This window comes from Plasmodium falciparum, assembly GCF_000002765.6.
Source record: "Plasmodium falciparum 3D7 genome assembly, chromosome: 13".
Lineage (NCBI taxonomy): Eukaryota > Apicomplexa > Aconoidasida > Haemosporida > Plasmodiidae > Plasmodium > Plasmodium falciparum.
This window is the reverse complement of record NC_004331.3, coordinates 1,250,001-1,270,000: the sequence shown is the minus strand read 5'-3', so window position 1 is coordinate 1,270,000 and position 20,000 is coordinate 1,250,001. Positions and strand designations below refer to the sequence as shown.

Here is a 20,000-nt window from a genome sequence, read left to right as displayed (position 1 = left end):
AAAAAGAATATATCTTAGGGTATTCTTATTTATACATATGTTATTATATGTATCCAAATGTTTTTTTGTATCCACATTTTTTGGTGTATCCACATTTTTTGGTGTATCCACATTTTTTGGTGTATCCACATTTTTTGGTGTATCCACATTTTTTGGTGTATCCACATTTTTTTGCTTATCCACTTTTTTTTTTATATATAATTTTTTTTTTTTATTATTTTGGCTAGCTATATTTGTCCTATAAAAACCTTTTTTCCATATTTTCATAAGTATAATATGTAATAAATATGAATAGAATAAGCTATTCTTTACATCCATCTTTATGTTATAATAATATATTAAATTAAATAAAGTCATTATATTTAACGGATTATAAAATAACGATTTTTTAATACAATTCATAAAAGTTTCATTCCATTTCTCATTCAAAAAGTTACATGACTTGTTCAGGTTCTTAAATAAAACAGAGCTAGCTTTTTGGTATAAAATTGATTTTACATATTTATTTTTACATAATTTTTCCAAATCTAAAAAAGAATGGTATGTGGATATTTTATCATTTTGATTAAATGAATATTTATTTATATTTCCATAACCTAATAATAACAAGTTCTTTTTCATAACTTTTCTTCTACCAACATCATTAATATTCTTAACAAAATGTAGAAGGGTTTTTTCCTTTTCATTCATGTTATGAACATAAAAATATTATATATATATATATATATATATAACAATTCAAAAGAATAAATAAAACAAAATATAAAACATAGTGGGCGAATGATTATCTTTTGGTATACAAAAGTGAAAATATATAAAAAAAAAAAAAAAAAAAAAAAAAACTATCACATATATATATATATAATATATTATTTTTTTATTATGCAATTTTTTTTTTTTTAGATGTTTATACAAATATTCAGATAGAAAATTTAATTATTAAAAACATTATATATAGCACCTTACACAAAAATAATATATGTATATATATATATATATATATATATATATATATATATATATTTATTTATTTATTTATATAATATTTATATATTTTTCCCTTTTGCGTAATGAGCTCAAGGAATGGTTAAAAATATTTTGTTCATACAAAAAAAAAAAAAAAAGAAAAAATATATATATATATATATATATATATATATATATATAATATATATCATATATATATTTACACTTTATTATAACAAAATAAACTTTTGCTCATGAACCATATTTTGTTTTAAGTTTTAATTAAAAGCAGTTTATAAAAAAGTAAAGATGTGTAGTAACTTTTGATAGGCATATGTTTAACAATATTATGTATTTCATGTGTGATAATCGAATTATCAAAACTTGTAAAATTTTTAATTTTTTTAAAATGATATCCCTCTTGGATGCATTTTTCAGTAAGCATAAAAATTGTTAAATAAAGTCGTAAAAAAGTTATAGAATTTAACAATTCATTATTTTCCTCTTTAATAACTTTACTTTTGATTTTATATTCATAACTTATTTCTTTTATGTTAGATATATGAAATAATATGATAAAAATAGATTGGCATAAATATATCAAAGATTTAATAAATATAGTGTCAATCATCATATTATTATACTCATTATTATTAATATTTTTATCTGATATAAGTAAACATTCATTATGTGTAGAAAAAAGAAATATCTCTTGATTTATAAATTGTTCAAATAATTTTTTGAATAAATATTTTAATAAATAGATTTGTTGTGTGTTAATTATAATATCCCTAAATAAAACATTTATACATATATAAAAAATACTTTGTGATAACATAGGTATAGATTCATAATAAAAGCTTTGAAGAATATAATTTTTAATTATTAAATTATATATTGTTTTATCGAAATTGTTCATTTTGATTATATTGTTCATAATAATTATGACATTTTTATAATCCTTTTCATTAATATGATTTAATAAATCAATTAATCTATTTATTATTTTATTTACAAAAGAACATTTTATATGGTCATCCTTTTCCTTTGGTGCTGTATAAATGAATTCTTGTAAATAATTTTCTTTATTAAATGTTTCGAACAGAATTCCTATATCACCTAAACTAAACTCATTTATATATTTATTTAAAGGTGTAATTAAAATATCTAAAATATTGTTCAAATAAAAACAAAATTTTTTTTGTTCTTCATTTATTTTATATATAATAGAAATGTAAGACTGAAAAATTTTACCACAAGCACTTAAGAAATTTATAAGATAATATTTTTTTTCATACAAATCTACACTTACCAATATTTTCTTTGTTAATTGATTTATAAAAAGATAATAATTTCTCCAGAAAATATTACTTTTTTCATTTTTCATATGAGCACAGAGAGTACCCATAGAATTTAATAAACTTATACAATTGTGTGTTGATAGAATATTTTTATAATTTTCATATTCATTAATTAATATAATTATTAGTTTATAATTCAAATCAAATTCTTTGATTTTTGAAAAAAAATGTACTAGCATACATAGTATATCTCCCTTAATCAAATTGCTTCTTTTCTTTTTTATTTCTGTTTTTATTTCTGTTTTGTTTTGGAAAGAACAAAATGTTTCATTTTTTGGACACGTAACCATTGAGTAGCTATCCATATTATCTTCCTCTATATATAATAAATAAGATGGTATGGAAAGATTTCTATTTTGTATAATATTTCCATCTTTTTTATTTATGTTTGTTATTTCATAAAAATTGTTAATAAAAATATCTTGAAAGTTTCTAAATATAACTTGCCATATATCTTGAATTATGGGATTTTTTTTTTTTTTTTTATGTAAAGATGACAATGCAGATAATGTAAAGAGTAAACTTTTGGGACAGCTAAATTTATTGATTTGTAAAATTTTATGTAAGCACGCCTTTTCAAATATAAGATCATTTATTTTCATATTTTCAAAAGCCTTAAATAAATATGAAAAGGTTATTTGATTAAAAGTGATGAATATTTTTAAACTTCTTAATTTTATTTTATGAAATAAAAATAGATCATTGATTTCATAAAGAGAATAACAATATAATAAAATAGATAATTCAACATGATTGTACAGGCTTATAAAATTTTTTACATTATTACGAATTGCGTAAAACAGGCAATTCATATTTATTGATGAAAGTGGAGAAGAGGTGTTTGTAAAATTTTTATCTATCCATTTTTTGTATTTCGATAAGGTCCCACATAATAATATGACATCTTTCTTTTTACAGTATTTTGTGTTCTTAACAAGTTGATTAAATAAATTGGTAATAAAATGACAAATCTGTGTGAATTCATCAACGGAGGTATTATTATAAATGTCGATTGTATTTTTATTATGAATATGGATCGTATTTTTATTATAAATATCGATATTATCCTTATTATAAATGTCTATCATATTTTTATTATTAATGTCTATCATATTTTTATTATTAATGTCTATCATATTTTTATTATTAATGTCGATCATATTTTTATTATTAAGGTCTATCATATTTTTATTATAAATATCGATATTATCCTTATTATAAATGTCTAACATATTTTTATTATTAAGGTCTATCATATTTTTATTATAAATATCGATATTATCCTTATTATAAATGTCTAACATATTTTTATTATGGTTCCCCACAAAACAGAATGATATATCCATCAACCTTACCAAATGATGAAAATAACAAGAATCAATTTGTACATTTATACATTCTAATAATTCTATTAAAAAGGTCCCTTTTAATAAACATACATTATTATAAGCTGTTAATATATTAACTATTTGTATAACGTTCAAATGACTTTTTGTCTTAATTATATGATTTTTAAATAAAGAAAATAAATAATAGTACTTGTATAATTTAAGGATGGATATATTATATAATAATAAGCTTATTCCTATTAAGCTGTATTCTTCTACTTTTCTGTGGCTTATCTTGGATAAGAGGAAGTTTATAATTTGAACATTTTCGGTACTCTCCCTATGATCAATATGGGATAAGTAATTACAATGGTTATTATTAATATGATTATTATTACAATGGTTATTATTACCATTATTATTATTACCATTATTATTATTACCATTATTATTATTAATATGATCACCTTGGTAATCGTGCTTATTATTAATATTATCCGTAATATGATCTATAATATTATTGTGATGATCGTTTCGATAATTTGTTACATAATTTTTTTTTCTCCTACAATTTAATTTGACCCAACTATTTATAAACAAACATATATAATGTGGAGAGTGTTTTTGAAAATAATATTCTTCCTCCCTGATAAATTTCTTTTGTACTTGTTCCAGAAAATACACACTCCTAAAATTCATTTTACTTAAAGATATGACCAAAGAAGATAAATGAATTAGATCAAACTCGTTTAATCGTAAAATACAACGATTTAAGATTTCGCTTATTCTATGATCATTTTTATAATCTGTATATGACAAGAACGAAAATGTTTTTGTAATTATATTAGCACTAATATTTGAATCATTAATTCTATACATTAATTCTTTACAATATATATTCAACAAACGATATTCATTTTTATTTTTCTTAATATTTTTTTTAATCATTTCAAAAAATTCCTCATTATTACAAGGGAACGTATCATTATTATTACAGGACGTTTCTTTTTTATTTAGATGATTTCCATTCTTATGAATTTTATTTTTTTCATGTTTATTTGTACTTAAAGGTGTACAATTATTATAATTTAAAAGAGCCGTAGGAGAACTATATTCAAACTTGTTTGAAGTTGAAAAGTTTGATTTTAAGAACTTACTTTTGTATTTATCCCATATGCTCAACAATTGAACGAATCTACAGCTCGTCATTATTTTTATATGTTTCTTCCATAATATGAAATATGTTTATGTAAATAATGGATATTGTACAGTATATTATATAATATAATATCATTCTTTTTTTGATATATATATATATATATATATATATATATTATATACATATATATTTATATTTACATATATATTTATATTTACATATATATTTATATTTACATATATATTTATATTTACATATATATTTATATTTACATATATATTTATATTTACATATATATTTATATTTACATAAGTATGTTTTTTTTTTTTTATTTATTTATTTATATGGAATAATAATATTTAAAGAGAAGGAACAATTGACACCATTTTAAAATATTACATTATACATATGTAGGTTGAATATATTATTGTTTATGTTTAACATGGGGAGCTCTATATATATATATATATATATATATATATATGTATATATTGAAATGTTAAAAAATTAAAGAACATAACAACAGACATTTATTTTATATATTATAATTTATATTTTTTATTATTTATTTATTTGTTTTTATTTTTTATTTTATTTTTTTATTTTTTTATTTTTTTTTTCCCATTATGATTAAAGAGAAGAAAATGAAATTCAATTCGAGAAACAAATCAATGTTTGAAGTGATTGAAATATGTCGAAAAAAAAAAAAAATAAATTAATGCCTATATAAAGAAAAAAAAAAAAATTAATATATTTTTTTTATATTTCTTCTTATGTTGTCTCTTTAAAAAAAAAAGAGGAAGAATAATAAAAGAACTTTTGAATACAAATATTGAACACATAAAAAATATATATATATATATATATATATATATATATATATTATCCTCTTTTTTTTTTTTTTGAAATATTTATCTTCTATATATAATTATATTATTTTTTATTTTTTTTGAATTATTCTTATATTATGAACAAGTCATAATATTTTTTTTTTTTTTTTTTTTTTTTTTTTTTGCACTGGTAAAGCAAATTTTATAGGGGTATCCAGATGTGTGTGTGTGTTTAATTTATGAACTGTCCAGAAAAAAAAATAAAATTAATAAATGAAGAAAAAAATAAAAAAAGAAAAGAAAGATATAAATATAAATAATTAAATATAAAAAAAATATATATATATATATATATATATATATATATATATATATATATGTATTAATCTTTTCGTGATATAAATAAAAGAAATATTTTTACAAAATTAAAATTATAAATATAATACAATATATATATTTAATTTTAATGCCTTACATTCATTGATCACTTAAAAATGTGAGGATATAATTAAAATATTTTTCATTTTGGCTATCTGTTCATATTATATATATTAAAAAGAGCTTTTTTTTTTTTTTTTTTTTTTTTTTTTTGAACTTCCATTATTTTATTACTATGTATATTATATAAATGTATATAAGTTCTTCTATATTTATATATTTATATATATAATTTTTTATGTTAATCCTATTTGTACATATAATCGAATTAAAATAAGACATTTCATTTATTATGTTTTTTTTTTTTTTTTTTTTTTTTTATGCTTATAATATTTAAGCAACAATATTTTATATGTTCATAGTAATTCGTTTCACCCTACAATAATTATTATATATTATATATATATATTATATATATGTATGTATTATATTTTCCATCAGGTCTTATAAATGGATTATTCCCATTTATATAGACAAACACATATGTGTTCCTTCATTTGTGTGTAGTTTGAAGGTACATTATTAATTAAAAAGTTCAACTTCAATAAATAAATATTATATATATATATATATATATATATATATATTTATATGTCTTATTATTATTATATCATTTATTTTTATTTTATAAGAATATAATTTCAAATTTTATTATTCCATGATTATTTTCTTTTGAAAAATGATATGAGTTGTACATAAGTAAGAATTATTAACAAGTCAATTATTTTATCCCCCTCCATGCAATTTTATACATGACCAGAAAGACATAAATAAATAAATATATATAAATAAATAAATATATATATATATATAAATAAATATATATATATATATATATATATATATATATATATATATATATGTATGTATGTATAACATATTTTATATATTTTATACGTGCATATCTTTTATGTGCTAACTTTATATTTAATCTCTCCATTTTTGCCTCATTAATTTTTCCTTTTGTTATTTACTATGAAACTTTTAAATTTTCCACTGTCCCGCTACGACGTTTTGATCACGCGATTTTTTCTGTTTGCGTCTTTTTTGATGGTTTTATTTATGTGCGAGAATTTTTTAAAGAAATCTTACATGACAAGTATAAACATTCGAAATAATAAATTATGTTCTTTCATACATAAAAACTTTGAGAATTTGGAGAAGTACCTCACATGTGATTTTGTTGCTTACGATTTGGGTATGAACGACTGGAAAAGTTTAAAAAAAAAAATAATAAAAAACGGAGAAGGAGAGTATAACGATATGAAAGATCCATCTTATATGGAAAAAAAACATTTTGAGATAGAGAAGAGTTCTCATAAAATAAAAAGTCGTCAGAATGAAATGAATGAGCAGAAGTCGACTCTGATGAATAGACCAAGGAAAAGCAAATATAACAATACAAATAAAAATAATAAGGTGAAAGGAAATCTGAACAAGAAGAAGAAAAAAAAGAAAAATAAAAAAAAAGCTGCACAAAAATATTATACTAACAAGATGGGATATTCCATAGGTACAAATAATAATAATAATAATAATAATAATAGCAATAATAATAGCAATAATAATAGCAATAATAATAGCAATAATAATAACAATAATAATAATAATATTAATATTGATAGTAGACGTGATAAGTATAAAGAGGTAGATAAATATTACCATGAATCATTCAATTATATTGTTGATACAAATAATCCTTCTGTGGATGAACAAGTATTAAAAAAGGCTTTGATGGTATTTAAAAAATTAGATATAAATAAGAATAAATATATTGATTATATAGAATTTGAAAAGAATGTAAATATTTTATCAAGAATGAATGAAATAAATAAGAATATCTTAACATATCTTTTTGATATGTTTGATATAGATAAAGATAAGAAATTAAATTATACAGAATTTATGTCATTAAATTCTTATGATTTTAATTACATCAAATTAGTACATATAATATTTGATGAAGACCATGTGGTTGATAAAAGAATCGTACTTGAATATTTAGAAATTTATATAACCGAATTTTTAGAAACTGTCATAGAAGAAGAGAAACATAAATATTTAAGACAGCACAATTTAATACAATATTATACAAATCTTTTTTATATAAATAATAAAAAAAAATGGGATATAAATGAAGATGATAAATTACAAATAGTAGAATTTCATAATTTCCAATTATCCGTATTAATAGAAATAGACCACTTATCTAATTTTATACAAATTGATTATAACATAGATGGATATATCGACCCTTCAGAATTATTGTATTACATTAATGAAGATAAACACATGTTTAATAAATTTAAAAAATATATTAAAAAAATAAAAAATAAAAACACAAACAATAATAACAACAACAATAATAACAACAGTAATAATAATAACATGGATGTTTTTAAGTTTATGAAGGAAGAATTAAATATTCCAGAAGGATTGTTTTTAAATATAAAATATTTATATTATTCATTTGATATAAACAATGATATGTTATTAAATTTTGACGAGTACAAAGATCAAGTTACTACGTTTTCCGTCCTCGATTCGGCTCCAGACATAGTATATGCCACATGATATCTTACATTAGCATATACATATGAACGTCAATATATATAAATATAAATAAATCAATATAAATAAATCAATATAAATAAATCAATATATATATATATATATATATATATAATAATAGTACAAGACAAAGATTTAATATGTGTATATTATATTGCCACTGTAAGGGTAGCCTTATATTATATATATATATATATATATATATATATATATATATATAAATATTATATGTATATACATTTATATATTTTATTCATTTTATTCATTATATTCATTTTATTCATTATATTCATTTTAATTTTTTTTCATTGTAACATTTGATTATACCAATATTTTAGTTTTTATAATTTTATAGACTTGTAATTTTTTTTCTTTCTTTCTTTTATTTATTCATTTATTTATTTATTTAGTAAAATTAAAAAAAAAACAATAAAAAATAAATACATGTACATGTAACTCACAACTAAAAAGATATATAATTTGTACCATAACATATATGTTATTATATATATTATGTTTTTATATGATTGATTATAATTTTTTTTTAATATTTTTTTTTTTTTTTTTTACTACTCAAAGTTATTGTTATCAGACATAATAAAAGAAATGATTTTTTTCTTAAATACACAGAAAAAAAAAAAATAAATAAATAAAATAAAAAAATAAAATAAAATAAAATAAAATAATAAGAATGAAGAGATAAGAAATTAAAAAGAAGAGTCATTATTTTAATTTATTGTATTCATTTAATTTTTATTTTAATATAAATAAAAACATATATATATATATATATATATATATATATATAATTATATAGTAAGTAATATTGCCCAATTAATAATATTACGTTGCATGCTCTATAAATATATTAATATAATATGGCTCATTAAAAAAAATATATATATAATATAATATATATATATAATATATATTTATATATATATATAATATATATTTTTTTTTTTTTTTGATATGCGCTTAAATAAAAAATAAGTAATATTTTATTTTTTATTAATTTATATACCTAAATAAATACATAATAAAATATAAGGTACGAAAAAGCAAAAAATATATTTATAATATATATATAATATTTATATATATAAATATTTATATATGTAATAATATACAATACTTTATTTTTCTTTGCTTTTTCTTTTGAAGTTTTAAAAAATAAAATATATTATATGTATATATATAATATTTATATATATATATATATATTATATATATATATTTATATATATGTATATATATTATGTATATTATTTTAAAAAATAATTAGGGTCATATATTTAAGTATTGGTTAGTATATATATTATATTATATATATATAATAATATATATTATGTAATATTAATGTATAGATCTCTTTTGGCTTTTTTAAAAAAATAATATATTATATATATATATATAACATATATATTTTTTATATTTAATTTTTGTTGCATTTTTATGCAGAGCCCATGTTATGTAGAATATAATTATGGAATATATTATAAAAAATGAAAAAGAACATAGTATTGTGAAAAATGCAGAAGTAAATGTATTCAATATAGATAATAATAAAATAAATAATATTTATAATAATGTTACTTCTGAGTTATCCACTAATAATTTTCATGTATTATATCATAATGATACAATAAAGAAAAAAGAAGAAGGAAAAGGAAAAGAGGAAGAGGAAAAAAAAAAAAAAAATGGGGATATGATAGATCAAGAAGATAATTATGAAATTAAGTTGAATATAATAAATGATGATAATGAGCATAATGAAGAGACGATTATAAAAAATGATATAACATATAATAATAGTAATAATAATAATAATAATAATAATAATAATAATAATGGTAATAATAACAATAATAATGGTAATAATAACAATAATAATGGTAATAATAACAATAATAATGGTAATAATAACAATAATAATGGTAATAATAACAATAATAATGGTAATAATAATGTTTGTAATAATAGTGTTTGTAATAATAGTGTTTGTAATAACTCTTCTCAAAAGGACATGTCAATGAATATATCAAAAAATAAACATAAATTAACAAGAAATGAAGAAGACAACGTATTGAAAAAAAGAAAGAAAAAAACAAAAAAAAAAAATATATATATGAACTTTCAACGTGAAGAAACTAATAATTTAAACCATGTTAATATACAAATGAAAAATGAAATAAAAAAAAACATCCAGAAAAAAATGAATCAGAATGATTATTTATTATGTACAATAAATGAATTCCTAAAACAAGGTCTGAAAAATGAGTGTATCCCATTATTTCAAAGATTACAACAAAATTTATTTTTTTTAGTTATGTTAGCTAATCAACCCGAGGACAACCTAGATGATGCACATAGTAATTATTCTTCAGAATAAAATGAAATCATTTTATAAACACAAACAAAAGAAACCAAAAATATCTAGTAATTTTAAGTGATATTTTTTTCATATGTATGTCTGTATTATATATATATATATATATATATATATATATATATGTGATGTTCTAATTTTTTCTATTTCTACATATAAGCTTAAAATACATACATATACAAAATATATATTATATTATATTTTCATATTTTTATTAACATACAACTTTGTCATAAAAAAAAATATTCATCCTTTAAAAAAATAATTTTTTTTTATACTTATCTTTTCTTACAAGAAAAATAATAATTTAAAACTTTTATTTATTCTTTTTATATTAAGGACTTATAATAAAAAATATATTCATTTTTTTTTTTTTCTTTTTTTTAATTTAGTATTTCAGAAAAAAATATATATAAAATATAAAAAATATAAAAAATAAAATAATATATAACATGAAAGGAAAATTTTAAAATATAACACGTATTTTTATATATAATTATAAACAACGAGAAAATTCAATGTAGACAATGCCAATGAGATGAAAAAAAAAAAAAAAAAAAAAAAAAAAAAAAGGCACATATATAAATATATATATATATATATATATATATATTATTAAACACAAAAATGATAAGAAGAAAAGTATTTTTAAATCTTAGAAATAAAAAAAAAAAAAAAAAAAAAGAAGAAGCAAACGTGTTATTAAAAATAAAAGAATATAAAAAGATATAAAAAAATTTATACATTTGGAATTTGTCTTTCCCCACATATATAAATATATGAATATATAAATATATTCACATATAAATATATCCATATATAAATATATTCATATATAAATATATTCATATATAAATATATTCACATATAAATATATTCATATATAAATATATTCACATATAAATATGTTCACCATATAAATATTTACATATTTATGTTTACATTTTATTTGTTCTACTTTTCCAATCAACCTATATATGTGTGTTTAATAATTTAACTCTGGGTGACCACTAAACTGGTCAAAATTTTTTGAATAGTTGGTATCAGAATCATTTTGCATAGCATGGTTCATATTAAAAGCATGATAATTAGAATATGGCATAGAATTTAGAACAGCTGCATAATCCATATTATTATACATATTATTATTATTATTGTTATTGTTAACATTATTTGGATTGTTATTTTGATTATACATTAATCTATTATTCATATTCGACATATTAGACAGATCTGGAGCTCCAACAACCCCACCAGGAGGTCCTTTAGAAAAATTATTAAAATTATATGGCATCATTTTATTATTGCTATTCATTAAATCTGGTGGTGGTGGTGGCATACCATTATTTTTGGATTTTTTATCCATATTATTATATGAATTTCTTGGCATAAAATCATCTTCCATCTTTGCAAAATTAGCTAAATTACTGTTCATTAATTCAAACATATGATTATTATTATTATTATTGTTGTTGTTATTGTTATTGTTGTTATTATTGTTGTTGTTATTATTATTGTTAGTAAGGTTCATATTATTATTAGTCATAAGATTAGACATAAGATGATGATTACCACCATTCACATTTCCATTATTATTACTATTATTATTATTATTATTATTACTTATATTATTATTATTATTATTATTATTATTGCCACTATTGTTGTTACTACCACCACTCTTTGATGAATTCTTTACATATGCTGTAAAATTTTTATTTATATTATCCAAATATGAACAAAATAATAACTGTCTATGAACATTGTGCTTATCCAAAAACTCATAATTTATTTTTAATGATTCTTCAGCTACTGCTTCCCAATAATGCCATACTGTTTTAGGTATACGCACTTTTAAATTTACCTTTCCATTTGGCTTTTGAGGTACGTTACATTTCAAATATGCAAATCCTTGATCATACAAATTTCTTAAATTTATGTCATAAGATTCAGAATTATTATATACCTCATGTAATGTATACTTCTTTGCCTGAATTAATAGATTGTCTCCCCAATCTACCAAAAACTCACATTCTAAAGTAAACAAATCACGTAACACCATGCCTCCTAACTTATTAAATGTTATCTTTATATAACAGAAATTACGAGAATAATTCTCATCCGGAAAACCATTATTAGGATATATTGCTGCTATCTCAAAATATGGCTCATCCACTTCATTCTTTACACTAGGAATTATTATATTATTATCATCCAATAATAATATATCCAATTCAAAACAACTATTCACCTTACTCTTACGAGGCTTACTCACCACGTTCTCATCGTAATACTTTAATTCCTCATTCACAAAATCGGTAGCCTTCTTAATCAATTCTTGGTTATACAACATTAACGTCCTGTCCAGCAACGCCTGTTCGTTATTATTTTCCATGTTGTTTGACCTTGAATCAAAAAAGCTAAAAGGTAAAAATAAAAAAAATAAATAAATATAATAAATAAATATAATAAATAAATAAAATAAACACATATAAATATAATTGTAATTATATTTTTATATAATAGCTAGCTATTTTGGAGAAAAAAAAAAAAAAAAAAAAAAAAAAAAAGCTAGCCATTTTGTGAAATATATATATATATATTATATATATAAATGTTCATAATATGTAATGGTTCAATTGTTTCATTTTTATATTCATGTATATCTTACTCATTTCGAACTGAGTTGTAGTAATGTAGCTCTGGTATTCCCAATCTCCACATAACTTCTTTCCAGCAATCTTAAAAAGGAAAAAATAAAATAAAATAAAATAAAATATATATATATATATATATTGCATATTATATATACATATAAAAATGTCATTTATATTATATTGTATTATATTATATTTTATTTTATTTTTTACTTATATTCCTTTGGTAGTGCTCCGTGGCAAACTTCTGCTTAAGGATGTGCCTTCCACATGCACGACATAAGGTTCTCTCACTCTGGCGATAATAAAAATCGATTCGAATATCACCAATAAATTGGTCTCCTCTAGTTACTGTCCTAACTTTGATCATGTCTGTATTCGGGAATTCCCATAATTTTTCAAATAATTCATCAACCAATAGCACCGTTTTAAAACCTGTTACTCTTTGATTTATTGGTCTAATATTTTTATACAATTCTGCTGGCAAATCTTCCATTTTATATGTTTTCCAATTTGCTCCACTTTTTAGTATAGTCAAATCTTTTAAATATTCTTTTACTTCCTTATAATTCAAATAAGAAAAATTATTCGGCTTTTTTGGAACAACAAAATTCTTGTACATGAAATTATTTGAACCATCCTTCATCATATCACCATAAGCTTTTGACATATCATTATTACTTGCAGGAGACATACCCACAACACTTCTACTAAATGGATTTTTACGTCTTCTTTTGACTTTTTCTTTTCCTTCATTATTATTTTTTTGTTGAGCTTTATGTTTCAAACTATTATTACTATTATTATTATTATTATTATTACTATTATTATTGTTATTATTATTACTATTACTATTATTATTACTATTATTACTATTATTATGCATAGTACCATTCTTCATTTTGCTATCTAACACATTCATATCTAAACCATTTTCATTTGTTGAACTTGTACACAGAAAATTACTATTACTGTTTAATCCATGATCCGTCATACTACCACCTTTTCCAACATCCATATCATTCATTGGTAAATGTAAGGTAGTACTTTCATTATTTTCTGTAGATATTTCATATTTTACATCTATTTCTTCATTATATTCATTATGCTCATCAATAATACTTTCAAAATCTTTGCCTTCTTCCATATCATGTATATCATCACCATCATTATAATTAATATCTTTCATTTCGTCTTTTACATATATATTATTTAAATGAAGATCATTATTGTAATTGTATCCATTCATCACCTCTCCCCTTACATTACTATTATTATTACTATTATTATTATTACTATTATTATTATTACTATTATTATTATTATTATTGTTGCTATTATTATTATTATTATTATGCATGTTATTATCCCTATGATTTTCCATATCATCATCAATTTCTTGTTTCATCATTCGATTGCTTAAAAGCCCATTTACTCTATTGTTACCAATATTTTCATTATGGTATTCATCATATCCTTCTTCCTCCTCACCATATCCATGATGTTCTTTATTTAGATTACCTTCTGCGAATCTCTTCATACCTTTTCGTCTTCCATCTGCCATATGTGAATAGTTATTATTATGGTTATAAAATGAATTACTATTACTATTATTATTATTATTGTTCATATTGTTCATATTGTTATTTATATTGGGGTTCATTTCGTCATCTTCATACTCTTCAGTGGAACAGAAAAAAGCCTCCTTACAACATAAAATATATTTTGTAGTTATGGGCTTATATTTTATTATTTTCTCATAACAGGTTATGAAATTGAAATGATCATAATTTAGACAAGGATGATGTGGTAACATGTCTTCATTCTCTATAATATCATAGCTATCATTATTATTATTATTATTATTATTATTGTAATCATCATTTTCATTATAGTTGTCATCATTTGAATCTTCATAATCATAATTTTCTTCTTTATTATTAAATATTTCCGAATTATAATATCCATTGTACATCATATTTCGTTTTTTCTCATTACTATCATAAATAGATATTAAAAAAACATCATAATTAAATTCCAGTTTTTGTTCCATTTGATTAATTTTCATATTTAACTTTTTTTTATTTATTAATTTGAAATAATACAAATAACTCGACACATTTACACTTTCGACACTTTCATAAAAATAATTACAATAATTATCATATGTCATATCATCATCACTTAAATATTTACAATAATGTTTCTCATTTTTACATACATTCAAACGTTTCTTCTTTCTTCGTTTCCTCTTGTTATTTCTATACAAAATATTATTATCACTATTGTATCCAGGTTCCACATCTCTGCTGTTAGGAAATTTAGTCGACATACCATCATCGTTAAAGTTGCTGATAAAGCTGCTTGAATTATATCTATAATTATTATTGTGATATCCTCTTAATTTTTTATGGTAACTTGTAAAAAGCAAGGAATAAGGATTATTACTCGGATCAATCTTATTCCATTTTTTTTCTCTCCTCCTATAAGGACACCTCTCACTACTATTATTATTATGGTAAATATTATTATTATGGTAAATATTATTATTATGGAAAATCTTATTATTATGGGAAGTGTTATTATTATGGGAAATATTATTATTATGGAAAATATTATTATTATGGAAAATATTATTATTATTGAAAATGTTAATATTATCATTTTTCTTATCGTATTGATCACTTGTCCATTTATTATCATTTTTTAATACAATTTTGTTTCTCTCTAATTTATTTCTTTCTTCATTTATTATCTTAGTATACTTTTCCTTATAGTAATTTATTTTTTCAAGTCTCCTGACCTCTTCGTCATTAGATACATATTCTAAAGTATTCATCGTGCAGTCGGAAAAACATACTTCCTCAACATACCACCAACAATACAAAAATATCTTCATGTTTAATCTGTACCATATATTTTTATTTTTATAATAGTTATTATAAAAAGGTACGTAACATATTCTAATGCTCGAATTAAAATTATAATCTTTCATACTTATATAACATGATAAATTAAACTTTGAATTATTATACTTTATATATGATACTACTACTCCTTGTAAAAATTTCCTCTGTCTGCCTTGACTTTGGTCGGAATTATTAAAATGAACTTGAAAGGTATTGTCATAATTTTGGTGGGTTATATCGTGACACTTATTCTTTTTCACTTTTTTTTTTTTTTTTATATATTGAAGTAGCTTTTTTTTCGTTAACTCATTATTTAAAAAATTCAATTCTTTCATATCTTTATTTCTTATGTTTTGATCATCTTTTAAATGCCTGTCCTTAAAATTCAATTTTTTCTTGTGGAAGTAGTATGCATCTTTCCTTTTTTTCTTACTAACGGTAGATAATGTGTTTGAAGTAGCGGTAGTACTTGAATTAATATCACGATTTTTTCGGATGATGTTAATTAGTTCTTTGGTACTTTCAAATTTTAAGAGGAAGTTTTTACAACAACTCTCATTATTATTATTATTATTATTGTTATTGTTATTGTTACTACTATTACCAGGGTGATCCTTATGAGCATCATTTTTATCATCATCAATATTTAACACAATTTCACTTAAGTTAACATATTGTTTATGTCTCTTGTGCATTTCAATGATGGGAGAAAAAAGTATAAGACATGTTTTGAGTTTATTATATGTTTTATAATAATTTATTGTTTTCATCAAAACATCAAGCAAAAAATAACATCCCATGTTTTTCTTGGCATTATAAAATGACAATATAATTAAACTTAAGATCATATGAAGCTTGTTATTATATAGGTGTGCATTATTTAATAGGTACCTAATAAAATCATCCTTTAAGGTACTAAATTCTTCATATTCATACTTTCTTAATAATGATAAAATTTTATTATATGAAAAAAGCTCTAATTTTGATTGTACTATTACATTATTATTTTTTTCTAAATCCATTTTTGGAATATTGTTATATTTTTTACTTAATACTTTTGAAATAAGAAAGTCATTTTGTGGTGACCTAACATTTAAATTTGATATATCATTATTCTTATTATGGTTAAAAGATTCACAATGATATTTGTATTTTGGGCCTATACTATCATTAATTATATAATTTACTATAACATCTAATACATAATTTTTTATATAATCATATGTATTTGCATCCTTTAAAACATTCTCTTTCTCATGAATGTTATTTTTAAAAGGATACTTTTTTTTTTCATATATTTCACTTGTATATTTATTATAATATAAATTGTCCATTTTTCACACGAAAATAGAATATGCCCATTCTTATTTTTATTTGCTTTCTTTCTTGAACATATAAATATATATATATAAATATATATATATATATATATATATATATATATGTATATATGTATGTATATGTGTGCGTCTGTATTTATAGCAATACACACATAACAATAAATATATATATAAAGTATATTATATATATCATATGACTTTTAAATGTTTTTACACCGTATTTATCTATATGTTCTATTTAATATAAACATATATCTATCTATATATATATATATATATATATATATATATATATAATTATATATGTGTATTTTATCTGAATTTTTTTTTCTTTTTTTTTTTTTTTTTTTTTTTTTTTTTTTTTGGCAAATTATTTTTCTTATAAATGAACAATATTTTATAAAATATATATATATATATATATATATATATATAATAATTACATAAAAATTCTGACTTGTTCATAAAATATTTTGTTCTACATGAATTTTTTTTTTGTTTTTCCTTTTTTTTTTTTTTTTTTTTTTGTATACATAATATATATATATATATATATATAATACATGTAAAACTTTTTTTTGGCTTTTTTTTTTTTTTTTTTTTTTTTTTTCTAGCTAAAATATTAAAAAATGTATACCTTGTAATATATATACATATATATATATATATTTAGATAAATTTAAGTATTTATTTATTTATTATTTTATTTTATTTTTTTTTTTTTGAACACTTTTGTTCTTGTTACATTATTATAATAAACATCATTTAGGCCATTAAAACAATTATATTATGATTATAAACATATATATATATATAATAAGAATGCGACCCACATATAATAATATATATATCATAAAACAAATGTATTTTCTCATACGTATTTTTTTCTTATATATATATATATGTATGCTTATCCTTATATGCGATAGAAATTATAGTGTTCAATATATAAAATATATATATATATATTTCAATATATAAAATATATATATATATATATATATAAATATACTTAGAATAAAATATACACCACAAAAAAAAAGTATACATATACATATATATATATATATATATATATACATATATTCTTATATCTTTTTTTGTTTTTTTTTTTAAGTTATAATAAAAAGGTACTAAAACATAATAAATAATCTAAAAAAATAATCTCAATGCAAAAATGACATATATATATATAAATATATATATATATATATATATAATATATATATAATATGTTTTCTTATTTTATATACACATTATTATATAATACTTACATATATATTTATATATAATGATAAAAGAATATTAAACATAACAAGCATATTTACCAAAATAACTAAATATACACATATATATAGTAATAATATTATATTCTCATATATATATAATATATATATATATTAAAAAAAAAAAAAAAAAATACATATATATATGTATGTATAACAAAAACAACATCGACTTTTTATTTTAATTTTATAATAATATTTTTCATATATACAAATATACAAAAACAATTATATATATATATATATTATATTACATATTACATATATAATGATGTAAATATCATACAATAAAAATATAATGACCACAGATCAAATATATATTATATATATATATGTTTTATTTAAAAAAAAAAAAAAAAAAAAAAGAGTCGAGATATCTTTATTTTTATAACACAAATATAATTATATTTATTTTTTCTTATGTAACATATATATAAATATATATATATATATATATAATATAATTATATTTAAAAAAAAAAAAAAAATCAAATTTTTTAAATGAGGCGTACACAAAAATATAATTACATTATGAGAATATATATATTTTTATTTATATACAACTAATAAGTAGTACAATATACATATATTATATATATATATATATATATATAGATACAGAAATACATTTTTTTTTTTTTTTTTTTTCTCTCTATATTAATATTTTTTTATATATACATAAAAATATATATATAATAAATATATGCTGCAATGTACTAAAAAAGAAAAAAAAAAAAAAAAAAAAAAAAAAAAAAGGATAAAGAGA

The 20,000-nt window shown here is 19.2% G+C and overlaps 5 protein-coding genes across 5 annotated transcripts in view; 2 read left to right on the top strand and 3 right to left on the bottom strand.

Moving 5' to 3' along the window:
- PF3D7_1329900 (conserved Plasmodium protein, unknown function) overlaps positions 1-690 on the bottom strand; it is a gene marked incomplete at both ends in the record, with an annotated part of 2,124 nt that extends 1,434 nt beyond the window's left edge. Inside the window, one exon of the mRNA XM_002808999.1 lies at positions 1-690. This exon is cut by the window's left edge and continues 1,434 nt beyond it. Coding sequence (XP_002809045.1) covers positions 1-690 — 690 coding nt within the window.
- Positions 691-1,237: 547 nt separating this feature from the next.
- PF3D7_1329800 (conserved Plasmodium protein, unknown function) lies at positions 1,238-4,864 on the bottom strand (the record flags this gene model as incomplete). Its single annotated transcript, XM_001349995.1, has 1 exon — positions 1,238-4,864. One exon carries the CDS (start codon positions 4,862-4,864, stop codon positions 1,238-1,240), a length of 3,627 nt encoding a protein of 1,208 aa, XP_001350031.1.
- A 2,193-nt stretch (positions 4,865-7,057) lies between these two features.
- PF3D7_1329700 (apicoplast calcium binding protein 1) lies at positions 7,058-8,656 on the top strand (the record flags this gene model as incomplete). Its single annotated transcript, XM_001349994.1, has 1 exon — positions 7,058-8,656. The coding sequence occupies one exon, from the start codon at positions 7,058-7,060 to the stop codon at positions 8,654-8,656; it is 1,599 nt and encodes a 532-aa protein (XP_001350030.1).
- Positions 8,657-10,139: 1,483 nt separating this feature from the next.
- Positions 10,140-11,045, top strand: PF3D7_1329600 (conserved Plasmodium protein, unknown function; the record flags this gene model as incomplete). The annotated part of the gene is made up of 1 exon (XM_001349993.1): positions 10,140-11,045. The coding sequence occupies one exon, from the start codon at positions 10,140-10,142 to the stop codon at positions 11,043-11,045; it is 906 nt and encodes a 301-aa protein (XP_001350029.1).
- A 982-nt stretch (positions 11,046-12,027) lies between these two features.
- Positions 12,028-17,942, bottom strand: PF3D7_1329500 (conserved protein, unknown function; the record flags this gene model as incomplete). Its single annotated transcript, XM_001349992.1, has 3 exons — positions 12,028-13,462; positions 13,714-13,783; positions 13,913-17,942. The coding sequence occupies 3 exons, from the start codon at positions 17,940-17,942 to the stop codon at positions 12,028-12,030; spliced, it is 5,535 nt and encodes a 1,844-aa protein (XP_001350028.1).
- Positions 17,943-20,000: the final 2,058 nt, after the last annotated feature.